This window comes from Gopherus evgoodei, unplaced genomic scaffold (genome assembly GCF_007399415.2).
Source record: "Gopherus evgoodei ecotype Sinaloan lineage unplaced genomic scaffold, rGopEvg1_v1.p scaffold_38_arrow_ctg1, whole genome shotgun sequence".
Lineage (NCBI taxonomy): Eukaryota > Metazoa > Chordata > Testudines > Testudinidae > Gopherus > Gopherus evgoodei.
The window spans coordinates 1,998,086-2,015,135 of NW_022060059.1; the positions used below are offsets into that span (position 1 = coordinate 1,998,086).

General features: G+C 43.6%; 1 protein-coding gene across 1 annotated transcript in view; it reads right to left on the reverse strand.

The window, feature by feature from the left end:
• Positions 1 to 7,052: 7,052 nt before the first annotated feature.
• Positions 7,053 to 17,050, reverse strand: part of CRAMP1 (cramped chromatin regulator homolog 1) — a 108,663-nt gene continuing 98,665 nt past the window's right edge. Inside the window, 4 exon segments of the mRNA XM_030545692.1 lie at positions 7,053 to 11,815; positions 13,451 to 13,596; positions 16,370 to 16,450; positions 16,453 to 16,533. Of these exon segments, the coding sequence (XP_030401552.1) occupies positions 11,651 to 11,815; positions 13,451 to 13,596; positions 16,370 to 16,450; positions 16,453 to 16,533 (473 nt within the window). The 3' untranslated portion in view covers positions 7,053 to 11,650.

Genomic DNA, 17,050 nt, shown 5'->3' on the forward strand with positions numbered 1-17,050 from the left:
GTTTGCTCTCTCGGTCCGGAGCCACCCAGCAAACCGCAGGGAAGGAGACCTGCTTGCTCGGGGTTCCGGGACCGGAGAGAGCAAACCGGGAACGCCACGGTTTGCTCTCTCGTCCCGGAGCCACCCAGCAAACCGCAGGGAAGGAGACCTGCTTGCTCGGGGTTCCGGTACCGAGAGAGCAAACCGCGGCGAAGCTGGTTTCCTTTCCCAGTTTGCTCTCTCGGTCCCCGGAACCCCGAGCAAGCAGGTCTCCTTCCCTGCGGTTTGCTGGGTGGCTCCGGGACCGAGAGAGCAAACCGCGGCGTTCCAGGTTTGCTCTCTCGGTCCCGGAACCCCGAGCAAGCAGGTCTCCTTCCCTGCGGTTTGCTGGCTGGCTCCGGGACCGAGAGTAGGCAACCGCGGCGTTCCCGGGTTTGCTCTCTCGGTCCCAGAACCCCGAGCAAGCAGGTCTCCTTCCCTGCGGTTTGCTGGGTGGCTCCGGGACCGAGGAGAGCAAACCGGGAAAGGAAACCAGCTTGATTACCAGAGGCTTCCTCCTTCCACGGAGGTCAAGAAAAGCGCTGGTAACTGTCTACATTGGATTACCAGCGCTGGATCACCAGCGCTGGATCCTCTACACCCGAGACAAAACGGGAGTACGGCCAGCGCTGCAAACAGGGAGTTGCAGCGCTGGTGGTGCCCTGCAGATGTGTACACCTTCAAAGTTGCAGCGCTGTAACTCCCTCACCAGCGCTGCAACTTTCTGATGTAGACAAGCCCGGAGGAATTTGAGGCTGAAAACCAACAGTAATGTTTGGTGCCTTGCATGGGAGTGAAGTGCAGTGGTTACAATGTCAGCAGGAATCTGTTTTTCCTAAGCTGATTTGCAGTGCCTGTTCCTGGGCTAAGATATCTTTTGACTTTCTGCAATAATAAAGACTGTTTTCAAAGCAAAGAATCCATTTATTGAAAAGAAAATAACTTTATTGACAGACACACAACATTTTGGGAACCTAAAAGGGCAGGGGGGTGCAGTCGGGAACTGTACAGTCACAGGTTTGAATATGTCCTGTCTGGAGTGCTGTGCAATGACTGCTGCACTTCAGGATGGCTATACTGCATGGTGATGGAGGTTGAGTGCAGAGGGTAAGGGTCGTAGTTCTCAGGGTTGGTTGGTGAACATACAGGTGTTGGAGGCAGCTGGTGGAGGTAAGAACCTGGATGCTGAGGAAGGGGGTTTTGAGCTGACATTGGGGCACAAGGGAAAGAGCTTTGGGACGGGGGTGGGGGCCAGCACGGTAGTGCTCTGCCTGCATGGCTACGAGTGCCTGGATAGAGTCCGGTTATTTGGGGTTTAGATCCCATTGGGAGCTGGGTGTCTGGGTGCTGGAGATTTTTGAATTGCTGAGCAGTTTTTGGTTAAAGTCTGCAGCTTTGGGATTGGGTCCTCAGATTGGCGGTGGGGTCACCCCCAAGTATCGCGTCCAGCTCTTTGTAAAAATGGCAGGTCGTGGGGGCAGCACCAGAGCAGCGGTTTCTCTCACGGGCTTTGCAATAGGCACTCTGCAGCTCCTTCACTTTAACCCTGCACTGCAGCGCGTCCTGGTCATGGCCCCTTTCCAGCATGGCCCTTGATATCTGCCCATAGGTATCGTAATTCCTATGGCTGGAGCGGAGCTGGGACTGCACAGCTTCCTCCCCCCAAACACTGATGAGGTCCAGCAACTCGCCATTGCTCCATACTGGGGCTCGTTTGGCATGTGGAGCCATGGTCACCTGAAAAGATTCACTGATTGCACTCCACACCTGGCTGAGCAAACAGGAAGAGGATTTTTAAAATTCCCGGGACATTTAAAGGGCGGGTCACCTGAGGCCAGGGCAGTAGAGTTCGAACTGATGAGCAGAGTGGCTGAACAGGCATTCTGGGATACCTCCAAATACCTCTGGAGGCCAATAACAGCGCTTTTGGTGGCCACACTGGCTGAGCAGCACTGCATCACCAGCGCTGCAGTCGTTATTCCCCAGGCAGAGGTATAGTACAACCAGCGCTGTATCCAGGGAGATACAGCGCTGGATGTGCCTTGCAAGTGTGGACGTGTCAAGGTATTATTCCCACTTTGAACTTTAGCGTCCAAAAAGTGGGGACCTGCATGTATCCTTCTAAGCTTAATTCCTAGCTTAGATTTGATAACGCTGCCACCAGCCAAAATATAGTGTTTGGCACACTTTGTTCCCCCCAAAACCTTCCCTGGGGGACCCAAGACCCAAACCCCTTGGGTCTTAAAACAAAGAGAAATAAACCATTCCCCCTCCTTTCCCCCTCCCAGACTTTCCCTGAGAGATCACTGTGATCCAAACTCCTTCAATCTTAAAACAGAGAGGAATTAACCTTCCCCCCTCTTCCTTCCCCCCACTACTCCCTGGTGAGTTCAGACCCAATCCACCTGGGTCTTACACAAGGGAAAAAAATCAGGTTCTTAAAAATAAAAGCTTTTAATTAAAGAGAAAAAATAAAAATTATCTCTGTAAAACCAGGATGGAAAATGTTTACAGGGTCTAAGCTTATACATAGACTAGAGGGACTCCCTCCCCTCTAGCCTAAGATACAAGTTACAGCAAACAGGGGTAAAATACCCTTCCAGCAAAATACACATTTGCAAATTAAGAAAAAACAAACATAAACCTTATTCGCGTTTTCTAGCCAGTACTTACTATTTTGAACATGAGAGACTGTTTCAGAAAGATTGGAGAAACCTGGTTGCACACCTGGCCTCTCTTAGTTCCAAGAGAGAACAAAGAACAAAACAAGCAGCACAAACAAAGACTTCCCTCCACCAAGATTTGAAAGTATCTTGTCACCCGATTGGTCCTTTGGTCAGGTGTCAGCCAGGTTCACTGAGCTTGTTAACCCTTTACAGGTAAAAGAGACATTAACCCTTAACTATCTGTTTATGACAGGACAGTGCGTGAGTTGCAGCGCTGTAAAGCCACCATCAGCGCTGCAACTCTCCAGTGTAGCCAAGCCCTCTGTCTTAACTCCAGGGCTAGCTGCTTCTCTCTTTCCTTCTTCTCCTGAGCATCTTGCTGTGCTAGCCTCTGGGATTCAAGTTCTTTGTCTTTTAACTCCATGGCTCTTTTGTGAGCAGCTTCATCCATGGCTGCCTCTGCTTCTTTGAGCCTCATTTGAAACTCACGGTCCTTTGCCGTCACTTCCACTTCCAGTCTGGCCACCTCTAATTCTGTAGCTACCTCACTGGTAGTCATTTTCCTGCTTTCTTGTGCTTATTTCCCTCACCCAGAATAAACAAACAGAAAACAACAAACCAGTAACCACTTTGTCTGTTCTCCAGCCACCACACTCAAAACTCACTTAAAATCATTACCAGTGTCTCAAAGCAATCAGCTGTGCACAGATCCTGTTTGACTATGCCACTATGATGTGTTCAGTCACAGAGCTCCCCTTGAGGTGGTCACCTGACGTGCTGGATGGAATTAACTCTGAGCCAGTTTTCCACTGCCAGCTTGGGGCTCCAGAACACTGCCTTGCTGAGCCAGACACGCTGGACTGCTGCAACACAGACCCAGGTCTGATCCATGCTCCCAAAGCTGCAGACTTTAACCAAAAACTGCTCAGCAATTCAAAAATCTCCAGCACCCAGACACCTAGCTCCCAATGGGATCCAAACCCCAAATAAATCCGTTCTACTCTGTATAAAGCTTATACAAGGTAAACTCATAAATTGTCTGCCCTCTATAACACTGATAGAGAGTGACAGCTATTTGCTCCCTCAGGTATTAATCACTTACTCTGGGTTAATAAAATCACTTGTTTATTAGTTAAGTATAAAAAGTGGGATTTATGTGGTTTCAAGTAATAGCAGACAGAACCAAGTAAGTTACCAAGCAAAATAAATCAAAACACACAAGTTTAAGCCCAATAAATTTAAGAAACTGAATACAGGTAAATCCTCAGAGATGTTCCGATAAGCTTCTTCCACAGACTAGAGTCCTTCTTAGTCTGGGCCCAATCCTTTCCCTGGCACAGTTCTTGTTAGTTCCAGCTCAAGTGGTAACTAGGGGACTTCTCATGACTGACAGCCCCATTTGTTCTGTTACACGCCCTTTTATAGCTTTGGCACAAGGCAGGAATCCTTTGTGTCTCTCTAGTTTCCCACCCTTCCTTCCAAATGGAAAAGCAAAACGTTTAAGATGGATCAGTATCATGTGACATGTTCGCATATCCTGTGCTACTTTATTACTCACTGGCTGGCACCATGTATACAGGAAGGCTTACAAGTAAACAGAGCCATTTACAACCAGTTGTCCCAGTTAATGGGAGCCATCAAGATTCCAAGCCACCATTAATGGCCCACACTTTGCATAGTTACAATAGGACTTCAGAATACTACTTCATATTTCTAGCTTCAGATACAAGAATGCTACATTCATACAAATAGGATGAACACACTCAGTAGATAAGCTTTGTAATGATACCTTACAAGAGACCTTTTGCATAAAGCATATTCCAGATATGCTTATGAGTGTAAATATAATGTAATTCCATAAAATATTCCATAAAATATATAGAGTGGAACATCATACCTTCCACTTGTCAGGTGAAAAAAAAAATGAACTGAAACAGCAAAGGGCAACTCTAAGAGAGTTACTGTAAAGAATAGGTTTGGGTGCTGGCTGGTGAGTCTTGCCCACATGCTCAGGGTTTAACTGATCGCCATATTTGTGGTCGGGAAGAAATTTTCCTCCAGGGCAGATTGGCAGAGGCCCTGGAGGTTTTTCGCCTTCCTCTGCAGCATGGGGCACGGGTCACTTGCTGGAAGATTCTCTGCAGCTTGAGGTCTTCAAACCACAATTTGAGGACTTCAGTAACTCAGACATAGGTTAGGGGTTTGTTATAGAAGTGGATGGGTGAGATTGTATGTCCTGTGTTGTGCAGGAGGTCAGACTAGATGATCATAATGGTCCCTTCTGACCTTAAAGTCTATGACTAAGCATCTCCCCTCCCCACAAAAAATGTCCAGGTCACATCCACTGGAAGATCCTCCCTACCCACCCACCCTAAAAGGCATACCTAGAATTGCTTCAGTTTAGACTAGGCTATTATCTGACCATTAAATGATTGCAGGCTTAAAGGTGCAATCCCATCACTGCTTTTGCAAAGAGCATTTGACAGAGTAGGCAGGAGAACCTTGTCCCAAGGAACCTTGTTTCATAAGAGAAACCACCTCAAAATGTAATTGTATCCATTTAATAAGTCACAGGCAATTTTGTTGCTAAGATGCTGGAAGTAGTTTTGGTGGAAGCTTGTAGCAGGGGTTGCTTTAACGCATGGGTGGCCAACCTGAGCCTGAGAAGGATCCAGAATTTACCAATGTACATCGCTAAAGAGCCATAGTAATATGTCAGCAGACCCCTCATGAGCTCCTCTGCCCGCTTCCGGTGCCTCCCAGCCACCGATCAGCACCTCCTCATCAGCTGTTTCATGGCATGCAGGAGGCTCGGGGGGGGGGGCAGGGGGAGGAGTGAGGGCACAGCAGGCTCAGGGGAGGGGGTGGAGTGGGGGCAGAGCCTGTGGCAGAGCCAAGGGTTGAGCAGTGAGCACCCTCCGGCACACTGGAAAGCTGTCATCTATAGCTCCAGCCCTGAAGTTGGTGCTTATACAAGGAGCCACATATTAACTTATGAAGAGCTGATCTGGCTCTGGAGGCATAGGTTGGCTACCCCTGCTTTAATGGAAGATCTTCCTTGTCCTCATCTACCTGAGCACTGCCTAGGCCTTTGTTATTTTTCCACATTGTTAAATAGCATTCAGGTACCAGTGCAGTTACTACACAGGCTTAGTGCTTTATGCAGCCCCACCATCAAGTTAGCTGTCCTCTTTTCTTCTCCCTCTGGAATACCTGGTGGAGGGGTGTTTGCCTCTTTGGAAGAAAAGGAAGCATTAAAAAAGAAAAAATATAAAACTTTTAGCTTTTATTTATAGTCTCTTCCACCCTGCCCCCAAAAAATCAAATCTAGAGCTTTTGGAATTTTTGTTCAGAAGGTATGAAATATAATAATATCTCAATTACATATTGCCGCACTGTGAAACTGACTAAATGCAGGTATGACATTAAGAACACAGGCTGACAAGGATTAAGAGTAACAAGAAATGTCTTTATAGGGAGTCTGAACTTTTTTGTAGAATGGAACATATAGTTTAAGGCACGTTTACACTGAGACACACAGGAAAATTAATCCAAATTAACCATAGGTGTAAATTTAAAGCATATTAAACCACATTAAGACTCTATATGGGCACTCACTTGTCATTAAAATGCCTTTAATTCGGTTCACTTTAATTCCTGAGAATTAAGCTAAACCAAATTAAGGTCATTTTAATTCCAAATGAGTGCCCACACAAGTGTTAATGGGACTGAATGAATATGCTTTAGATTTACAACTTTATTTAATCTGGATTAATTTACTTAAATTCCTCTAGCTAGACAAACTCTTAGTGACTCTCACATTTGACCTAGCCCCATTCCTACCCAGACATTCCTCCTCCCCTCTCATTCATCCAGCTTTGTTTAAGACCTTGAGGCAACTACAACAATTACTTATATGTAGGAAAAGTAATATTATGAAGGTAACATTCAACTGTCTTTAGCGTGATGCAGAGCAACAGGAAAAAGGGGCAGGATCATGTGACTAGACAGCTCCTTGAGGCCTCTAATCCACAGAACACAGTTGAGGACTTATGTTGCTAAGACAAATAGGAGTGGGGAGGGGAGTTGCAAGATACAGAAATATCTTAAAGTGGTTCTCTCACCCATATCTTCTAGACACATGGGGTGAAAAATCTTGGTACTACTAATCAATGAGAATTTTGTCACTCACTTCAATGGAGCCAGGACTTCACCTCAAGAATTTAAATGTTGAGGACAAATCTCAAATTGCATTGTTTCCAATGGGAGCATCACCAGTCACTACCAAGTAAATACTGGTTAAAACCCAAAACTTAATGAGAGATTGCAAGGCAGAAACTGCACATGTAACAAACAACGGACCATCAGTTAGACCAAGTATTAGTATGTATTTATGCACAATAAAAACAGCTTTACAAGTTGAACTGGAAATTTAAACAGGAAGTTTAACAGCTTTTGTATATTATATTAAATAACCAAAACACCTTTTTCCAAAATTGGTAAAGAATAAATAATATAATTTACAATATGGTACAAAAAATCAGTAAGGACAGGCATTCTGCTTTATACATACACTATATATGTATATTTATAATCTATAAAACAAATTCACATCTCAAACAAGCCAAAAACCGTAGATGATATGGCTTAACTGTTATTAAAAGAAACAGCAATACATTTTGCTGCCAAACCAAAAGCTCTAAAGCCAGTTATCATGTTTCAGTAACTAATGATAACTTATTGCTGTAGTGCTTGCCAAGGTTTCACTTATTTAACATTTATAAATCACTGTTAACTCAGCAGATTTAAAGGTTTGAAAAGATTTAAAAAGTGCAGTACTTTCCTTACAAATGCATCTGTCTTTTGAGTGTAAAAAAAATGCAATAGTAATTTCCACTGCAGGATTGGTAGTCAGTAGACAAGCTTTCTTTGTCAATTATGTTGGATCCAAGCTATTTACTTCAATTTAGAAATATAAGAAGGGTGCCAAGGAAAAGTTACACAATGCCATTTTAAAAACCAATTAAAATTCCTATACTGGGTAGATTTACTGATGAAAGACAAAATAAGTTGTTTGGCTGAGCAGAATCTGATACCCTGGTAACTGGCCCATCACTAAGCGCACACGTGCAGAAAAAGGCAGATGTATTCTTTAGGAGGTAATATTGTTTTATACCCAAACTACAATGACAAGTTTCATGTTTTCAACATCCCACTTTAGGGGAATACAAAGAAACCAGTTACATCATTCCATGTACACTCACAGGCTTGCCAGTCAAACAACTGAGGTTAAAGAAAAAAAAAATCTAAACTTTAAGTCAGAGCACAAGCTTTACAGAAACTTACATCAGAAGTAGAGGCCAGGATGTCAATGTCTATTCTCCCCTCCAAGCCTCCTCAAAGTGCCTCATGAAGATACGAAAATAACAGAGTAAGCATTACTCCCCTGAAACAATCCTGCCTGCAGTTGACTAGCAACATACTTGAACATCTGTTCAGAAAAAGCTGAAATGGTTACCAGAGTTGTTCTGGTTACTTAGTCATGTTGGAGGAGCTGAAATAGCATAAACTTTTATTTTTCTATTTTAAACAAGATGTTAGCTTTCCCCACGGCAGCCCTAGGTACAATCTGTCGAAGTCCAGCATACGATGGGGCATCTGCTAGAGATCCACCAATTCTTAGAGAAAGGTACCTCCCAAGGTGTGTCTACAAGAAACTTCACGAAAACTAAGTTCTCTATTGATCTGAATTTAAAATTTTGTTTTAAAATTTTCCCTGATGACAAGAAACTTTGCATTGTAACAGCAAAAGCCAAGCAAAACAATGTGCAGAGTATCATAACATTTCTGAATCAGAGACCAGATATAGCAGGTGGGAGTATTCTCTATGCACTGCAAATATCAGGAAGGAGGGGAGAAAAGGAGGAGGCCATGGAGACCATGGGGAGAGGAGAGAATGTTCAAATATGTGTTTATAAGAAGATTTTTTTTTTAAAAAAGCAGATGCTAAGCACATTTTTATCATAGAATTTCTGGGTGCTGAAAGTTGGTTCTGCCCTATTCTTCATATTTGCCTCCCCACCTAGTGCTCCTGTTCTGCCTTGAGAATTCCAGGACATTAAAATCTGCTGGCCCCATGGGCCATTACAAATATCCACTACATAGAGATTCATCCTGTAACAATTTTTTTCCTGTGGCAAGGCATATGGGCTGTAGACAGCTCCCTACATTCTGGCGATAGACTCATAAGCAGATCCTGGTGAAATGTCATACCCTTCACTTGCAACAGAGCTGGCATAATCTAGACCCCTTGCGGGGAAGAATGCCTCACAAGAGCAATGTGACATCCATCCTATTATCAATATCTCTTTTGGGGAGGACAGGGGAAGGTTGAAGTAACTAAATGTACTTGCCAGCATAAGACTAATTTCTCAAAATGTAAGACCTAAAAACCAACTGAAGGTTCAGATTTGTTGCACTTGACTAGAACTTGTCACTTCTCCTTCTACATGTGCTAAATGTCATGTTTCAATAATCCACAGGCACATCTATGCTTGGAAGCCTCTGTTAGTTAGCAGAAGTATTTCTGGAGAATGTAGACAGCATTACTAAATGTGGGTAGCCAAAACCTGGAACTAGTGCTTTGAGAAAAAGACTGGACTGAAAGACATCTGAACTACAACAATCACTGGAAAGATTCAGACAGTGGGATTCTTGGGATTAATGGAAATCCTGGTTTCTACCAAGTCTGAACCCTTCAGAAACAAATATACATGACTAAGTGTAGATCTGGCTGGCAACCTTAAATGTGTTTGTGTTCTAGGACTGTGTGAGACCCTGCAAACTGTGATAGGATTTTAGACCGCATGTTCTGAGAGGAAAGAACCCAGGTGACCTATAGCCAAAGCAGGGAGTTAGCTTATTAGTATGAAATCTGCACCCCCCTTAATGTGCTGACCCACTGCTTGCTAGTGAGGCAGGTCTGAGTCCCTGCTGGAAATACCCAATTGTATGAATGCTGTGTCTAACTGGGCAGGTGGTTCCAACATACAAGAGAAGAACGAAGCAACCAGTCACAAGGCATCCTACAGCATGAATCAAAGGAGTGGCCTCCAAGTCTTTCCGCCCATTAGAGAAGGAGGTAAATAAACCTGTTCTGGGTCAGAGTATGAACATCAGAAAACTGGTTACATTCTCTCAAAGCTAGAGAAGCACAATGCAAAGGCTATGTCAACCAATATCAAAAATGTCTAACTAGGTGGAGGTAAAGTGACAGGGAACATCGTATGCCCAATCAGTGCTTTGTGGTCAACATTTTAATAAGACTCCCAGTCAAATGCTTTGTAGGAGTAGGTAGAACTACATCCCGAGCATAGCGCAAGTTGAGAAAATGAAGCCCTGGTATTGGCCTTAAGGATAGAGGGGTTTATGTTTGATTAATTAGCGAACAGCTATGTATATAAAAGTTTGAGGTTTATACAGGAAGAGCTCCTTGGAGAGCTTCAGAGCTACCTCAAATAGTCAAGGGGAATCCTTTTACTGGAGGCTGCAGATAAATGCTTTAAAAACAGGCACAGTAAAAGTATTCTTTTCAAGAGTGATGGGAAAAGAAATAGGATGTATCCTGAGCTGTTAGAAGCAAAAGGAAAATCATTTGTAAAGTAACGTTACTAGAACTCCTTTGGACCTGCTGATATCAGGACTTGGGTCTTTCAGGCATTAAAACACTATATCACAGAAATGCATAACAGCTGGGAACTTCTGGACCCATTAGTGCCAGGGAGGGACTACAGTGAAAAATGATGCTCTGAGGGACCACAGAGCATCCAGGTAGGCCACGACAGGGTGGAGAGGTCAGATTAAGATGAGATTGACACTTCGCCTCCTCATTTGAAAGATATAAGATTGTTGAAATCTAACTTAGTTAAAAAATATTATTTATATCTTTATATGAACATTATTCTTTCCTATCTCCTCTCCGATAAGAATCCCCAATGAGATGCTGGATCTGGCGTTTATGTGGAGAAAGATGGTGATATACAGGTTTCTTTACAAAAACAAAAACCTATGAAGACAAAGCTTTAAGGGTGATTCCAGGAAGACCCCTTTCTGCAGTGCTTCCTCTCCTGGAAAGTAACCATCTTCCAGGGAAAACAGACCCCACTGGAGGGGGTGACCCACTGCATTGTCCAATGCGACAAAGAATCCTGTGTCAGCTTGCTAAAAGGATCAAACAGATTCAGTCAGAAGGATGGTGGCTGTGATGTAGGGTAGGATTTAAAAAAAAAAAACAAGAAAAATCTGCAGAGATCCCCCCAATATTTAGGGGAGACTACATGCTCGACAAAAGAATGCAGGCATCTGCCCCACTGGAATATTCAACAAACAAGGCGTAGCCAAAGAAACAGAATGTTTTTTAAGTTGCAGCACAAGCATCACAGAGTAATGGTGCCTTTCAGGAGAGTGCAAGAAACTTCAGTTTGACTGATTCGACAATTGTGCCAAACAGTACGTTTCAAGATGTGAGTAGAAAAAGGGATTTCCCTGTCCCCCCACCCCTCAATTTCAATGTGGATCCCAAATCATGGTATGTCGATCACCATGCAGAAAAAGATTCAAGTTGAAGAAGTTTCTAGCCATACTCTTGTCCAAGCTTCTTGCCTAGGCCACGCCAAAAGTACAAATCCAGGACCACCTCAAACTCCTTTATTCACCATCTTATATCACTGATGCAGACACATCACTCCCTGTAATGTTTCATGTTACATTTTCCCCAGCGTATTGCACATTCTAGGACTTGCAGATACTTCTTCAGACCTCTAAAGACAATGCTGCTCTTCTAGAAAGGCGTGCACTGGTCGACGGCATTTGGACATCAATTGCATATCCTCAACTTGCCTCTCAGATCCAGTACAATAAATTCTACTAAGCTGAACAGTCTCCACCAGCGTACTCATCTCTTATGCTCACTGTGAGAGGTCTCCAATGGGGGGGCCGCCTCCTCCTCCATCAAAGAGGATTTCCCTACGGGTTGGCTCAGGTATTGACAGTTCCTGGGCCAGATCATTGAAACGAGATATGTAATCGATGCTGTTCTCATTCATCATGCAAGCCAGTTGGGAATCCACCACCTAGAAGATGGATAGGAAAAAAGAAACCCACAGATCAGCAGAGGTTTGTCTCATTCATTTGGGTTAGAAAGAGTAATACTTGCCTGTGATTACTAAGGGACCAGATAATACAAACTGAGATCAGGGCCACATAGGAAAGTACAAGATTTTCACCTCCAATGCATCTGTTCCAATGCAGCCCAGCTCTTCAGTGGCCTCTCTGAAATGAGTTAGTAGCCTAGTAGGTCCAATTTTAGCTGACAAGTGTCCACTTCACAAAAAAATTCAGATTGGTATGTCTGTGGCAACCTTAGCCAACAGGCTAAGAATGAGTGGGACATACCAACACATCTTTACAGCTGATCCTCCAAATCAGCAGTGAGATGCATTGGCAGAGTGATATGGGGAAGCTTGCACAATTGCTGCCTGCACTGTACCTGTTCTGTACATAAACAAGACTTCCTTCTGCAGGACCCTTGGTGACAGACCTTTCAAAACACTGTTTTTGTTAAGACTATTATTAAACTGTTGTGGCTGCTCCCCAACAACATGACAGCTTGCCTAAAGTAACGGCTAACATATCACCTTCTCTTTGAAGGGAACGTTAGCCAGATGACTGCACTGAGTCAGTTAAATTCTTTACAAGTACAATGCAATGAGCTCTGAGTTAACATAGGCTTGATTCACTCCAGCAAAATCTGGCACAGTCTTTGCTGACAGGAAGTTGGACTGGAGGCTACAGTGGCATAAAGGTGCTCACTCCCTCACTTCCCTGTCCAGAGTGGAGGCACAGTTATAACAGCCAGTGATGTATATTGAATCAGCATAGTTCTGCTGCAGCTCCATGGATCAAGGTATGGAGAAGAGCTGGAACTGAACTCCCTGTATGCTAAGTTCAAAGCATATCATCTATAGCAGCATTTCTCAAACTGGAGTCAGGCCCCGCTGATCAACTCCGCCCCCACCCTCCCTCAACTCCTCCTGCACACTGGGGAACAGCTGTTCAGCAGCATGCAGGATGCACTGAGAGGGAGGGGAAGGAATGGGGATGAAGTATGCTCGAGGGAGGGGTTGGAATCATGTCCTGAGGCCTCCAGCCCTGCTGATCAATGCCTCCCTCTCCCTCCCAGTGCCTCCTGCATGCTATGGAATAGCTGTTCCCCAGCATGCAGGAGGCGCTAAGAGGGAGGGGGAGGAATGGGGCACGCTCAGGGGAGGGGGTTGAAGGAAGCAGAGAAAGGATGGGGCCTTAAGGGAAGGCATGGAGTGGGCACAGGGCCTGGGACAGAGCGGGAGGCTTTGGGGTCCCCAAAAAAATTTAAATCAAAATGGGAGTTCTTGGGTTGCTAAAGTTTGAGAACTGTTGATGTATAAAATAGACCTGATCTCCACCAACCAGTGAGGCAGGAGTCATAAGGTTGCTCATGAGAGTTCCACACAGCAAGTCATGCAGAACATACCATCAGTTCATTTTGCATCTTCTGTGTAAATCTGTTTCTCTGCTCTGTTAAATGTAAAGCCTGGCATCTGCCATAAGTATCCCAAGGAGATATAATGAGTAACATGAACAATACTATAAAAAAGGGAAGCAAGCAGTCCCATTCAATGGTAATTATTTCAAGTGCAAATACAGCCTGATGTGATTTGACCACTTACCTCTGCTACATCTGCCAGAGATCGAGACACAAAAGAGTCCCGTGAGTTTCCATCCAGCAGGCTGGGTCCCAATAAGGAGGTGCCACTGGCAGTTCCAACAGGAGTCGGCAACATTTTCCGGCCCTTCTCGGGAGAGATGAAACTTGCTGTATAGAGAGAAAGAACATAAGAATGGCCCTACTGGGTCAGATCAAGGGTCCATCTAGCCCAGTATCCTGTCTTCCAACAGTGGCCAGTTCCAGATGCCCCAGATCCATCCCCTGTTGCTCATTCCCAGCTTCCGGCAAACAGAGGCTAGGGACACCATTCCTGCCCATCCTGGCTAATAGCCATTGATGGACCCATCCTCCATAAAACTTATCTAGTTCTTTTTTGAACCCTGTTATAGTCTTGGCCTTCACAACATCCACTTGCAAGGCGTTCCACAGGTTGACTGTGCGTTATGTGAAGAAACACTTCCTTTTGTTTGTTTCAAACCTGCTGCCAATTATTTTCGTTTGGTGACCCCAAGTTCTTGTGTTATGAAAAGTAGTAAACAACACTTCCTTATCTACTTTCTCTATAACCAGTCATGGTTTTATAGACCTCACAATCATATCTCCTCTTAGCCATTTGTTTTCCAAGCTAAAAAGTCCAAATCTTATTAATCTCTCCTTATATGGAAGCCATTCCATACCTCTAATAGTTTTTGTTGCTCTTTTCTGAACCTTTTCCAATTCCAATACATTTTTTTGAGATGAGGCGACCACATCTGCACAACAGTATTCAAGATATGGGCGTACATGGATTTATTTAGATGCAATGGGTTATTTTCTGTCCTATTATCTATCCCTTCCTTAATTATTCCCAGCATTCTGTTTGCTTTTTTGACTGCTGCTGCACACTGTGGATAGTTCTCTGAAAACATACATTCAATGACTCCAAGATCTCTTTCTTGAGTGGTAACAGCTAATTTAGACCCTATCATTTTATATGTATAGTTGGGATTATGCTTTCCAATGTGCATTACTTTGCATTTATCAACATTAAACTTCATCTGCTATTTTGTTGCCCAGTCACCCAGTTTTGAGAGACCCTGATGTAGCTCTTCGCAGTCTGCCTGGGTTTAACTATCTTTAGTAATTTTGTATCATCTGCAAATTTTGCCACCTCACTGTTTACCCATTTTTCCAGATCATTTATGAACATGTTGAATAGGGACTGGTCCAGAACAGACCCCTGGGGACACCACTATTCACCTCTTTCCATTCTGAAAACTGACCATTTATACCTACTCTGTTTTCTTATCTTTCAACCAGTTACCAGTCTAAAAGAGAACCTTCCCTCTTATACCGTGGCAGCTTACTTTGCGTGAGAGCCTTTGGTGAAGGACCTTGTCAAAGGCTTTCTGAAAATGTAAGTACACTATATCCACTGGATCCCCTTGGTCCACATGCTTGTTAACCCCCTCAAAGAATTCTGTAGATTGATGAGGCATGATTTCCCTTTACTAAAACCATGTTGACTCTTCCTCAACAAATATGTTCATCTATATGTCTGACATATTGTTCTTTATTATAGTTTCAACCAGTCTGCCAGGTACTGAAGTCTGTAATTGCCAGGATCACCTCTGAAGCCCTTTTTAAAAGTGGCGTCACATTAGCTATCCTCCAGTCATCTGGTACAGAAGCTGATTAAATGATAGGTTACAGACTACAATTAGTAGTTCTGCATTGCACATTTGAGTTCTTCAGAACTCTTGGTGAATACCTCTGGTCCTGATGACATATTGCTGTTTAATTTTATCAATTTCTTCCAAAACCACTCTAATGATACCTCATGTGGGACAATTCCTCAGATCTGTCACCTAAAAAGAATAGCTCAGGTTTGGAAATCTCCCTCACATCCTCAGCCGTGAAGACCGATGCAATATTCATTTAGTTTCTCCGCAATGACCTTATCTCCCTTAGTGCTCTTTTAACATCTCAACTGTCCAGTGGCCCCACTGGTTGTTGAGCAGGCTTCCTGCTTCTGATGCCCTTAAAAAGTAATAATAATAATAAAAAAAAATTGAGTCTTTGGCTAACTGTTCTCAAATTCTTTTTTGGCCTTCCTAATTGTATTTTTACACTTCATTTGCCAGTGTTTATGCTCCTTTCTATTTTCCTCACTAGTATTTAACTTCCACTTTTTAAAGGATGCCTCTTTGCCTCTCACTGCTTCTTTTACTTTGTTGTTTAGCAGCAAGTCAGTGTACTAAACTTGTACATTTGTAGGAGGAGGAGGAGGAGGAGAGGTACATGGAAACCTAGCACAAAGGAGATCTAAAGCCATTTTTCTCCTCTATCTTCTCAGAATAAGAAATTACTAGCATGAGCACTACCAGCAGGCTGCCAAATGGATCAACTAATCACCTTTGCCCAAAGGAGATAAACACACATTACACTGGAGTCACTAGCCATACAGCTATTCATTTTTTGAGCTAACTCAGAAAAAACAATTCTCTCACCTCCTTAGAATTATACACCTTGCATACAACGAAACCTACAAGTTCCAAACAGAAGAGCTGGTGGCATCATTTTGCTGTTTTAGCAGAACACTCAAAATGTTTCAACCTAAAAGATGAGTCTGACTTGCAAAACCTGGCAGACTACAAAAAGATCTCAGTTACTCGCTCCAAGGTATATGCTGTTACCCCGTGCCTGCTGAGCAACTTCTATTTCAGGAGCAGACTTTCAAATCTGGGCTGAATGAAATTAAGTCCATCTAGAGGTAACAATTCCAGTTAGAGAGGAAGGGAAAAAGTATTCCAATGTCCTACTGAGTTTACTCTCTTCCAGGGACTCCCTCCAAGTCAAGGGACTGGGGCAGGGTAAGAGAGCTTTTTAGAAAAAAATAGGACCATTCCTCCATCATAGCTCTCTGTATATTGACACTCACAAAATAGGCTGCTGAGAGATGAATCAGTAGAGTCGTTGGGGTACCACTGTGGATCATGGCTCGGAGAAGCAATCCATTCTGCTGAGGACTGCTGGAGGGGGATGGAAGACTTTTGGAGCTGTCACTGCCATTCAGTTTTGCAGGGGAGAGGGAAACACCTTCATCTGGTAAGGCAATGCAAAGAATCAATGACAGTCAATTCCGTAAAGCTACCAGGACAACTTCAAGTAGTTTAGGGTGTTCAACATATTTTCAGGCAACTGGAAGCAAGCACTGCATAATACTCTTAGTAGTAGTGCCATTGTACAGAGAATCAGCCAATACCAAGCTATTCTGAACTACAGTGGCACTACTCAGTGGAGTAAGGGGAACTGGATTTAATCCTAAACCAATTCATCTTAAGGATATTGACTGATTGATGAAATCATTTAGCTATGGTGCAGTGAAATTTCCCAAGGAAGGAGTGTGATAGTGGAAGGTGGGGATCTGAAAGGCCCAATTTAGCTCAGTCCTAATTGGACCAGGTTTGTCAAGATTTCTGTGGGAAAAGGAAGTAAGATGGAAGCTACTGTCCACACTCATTTAAAGAAACTATAAGCAAACTGAAAATATAGAACCTTTACAGAACAGTTGGTCAACTGGGTAAGTGGCACAAAATCACCATAGTGTGAAAGATCATTT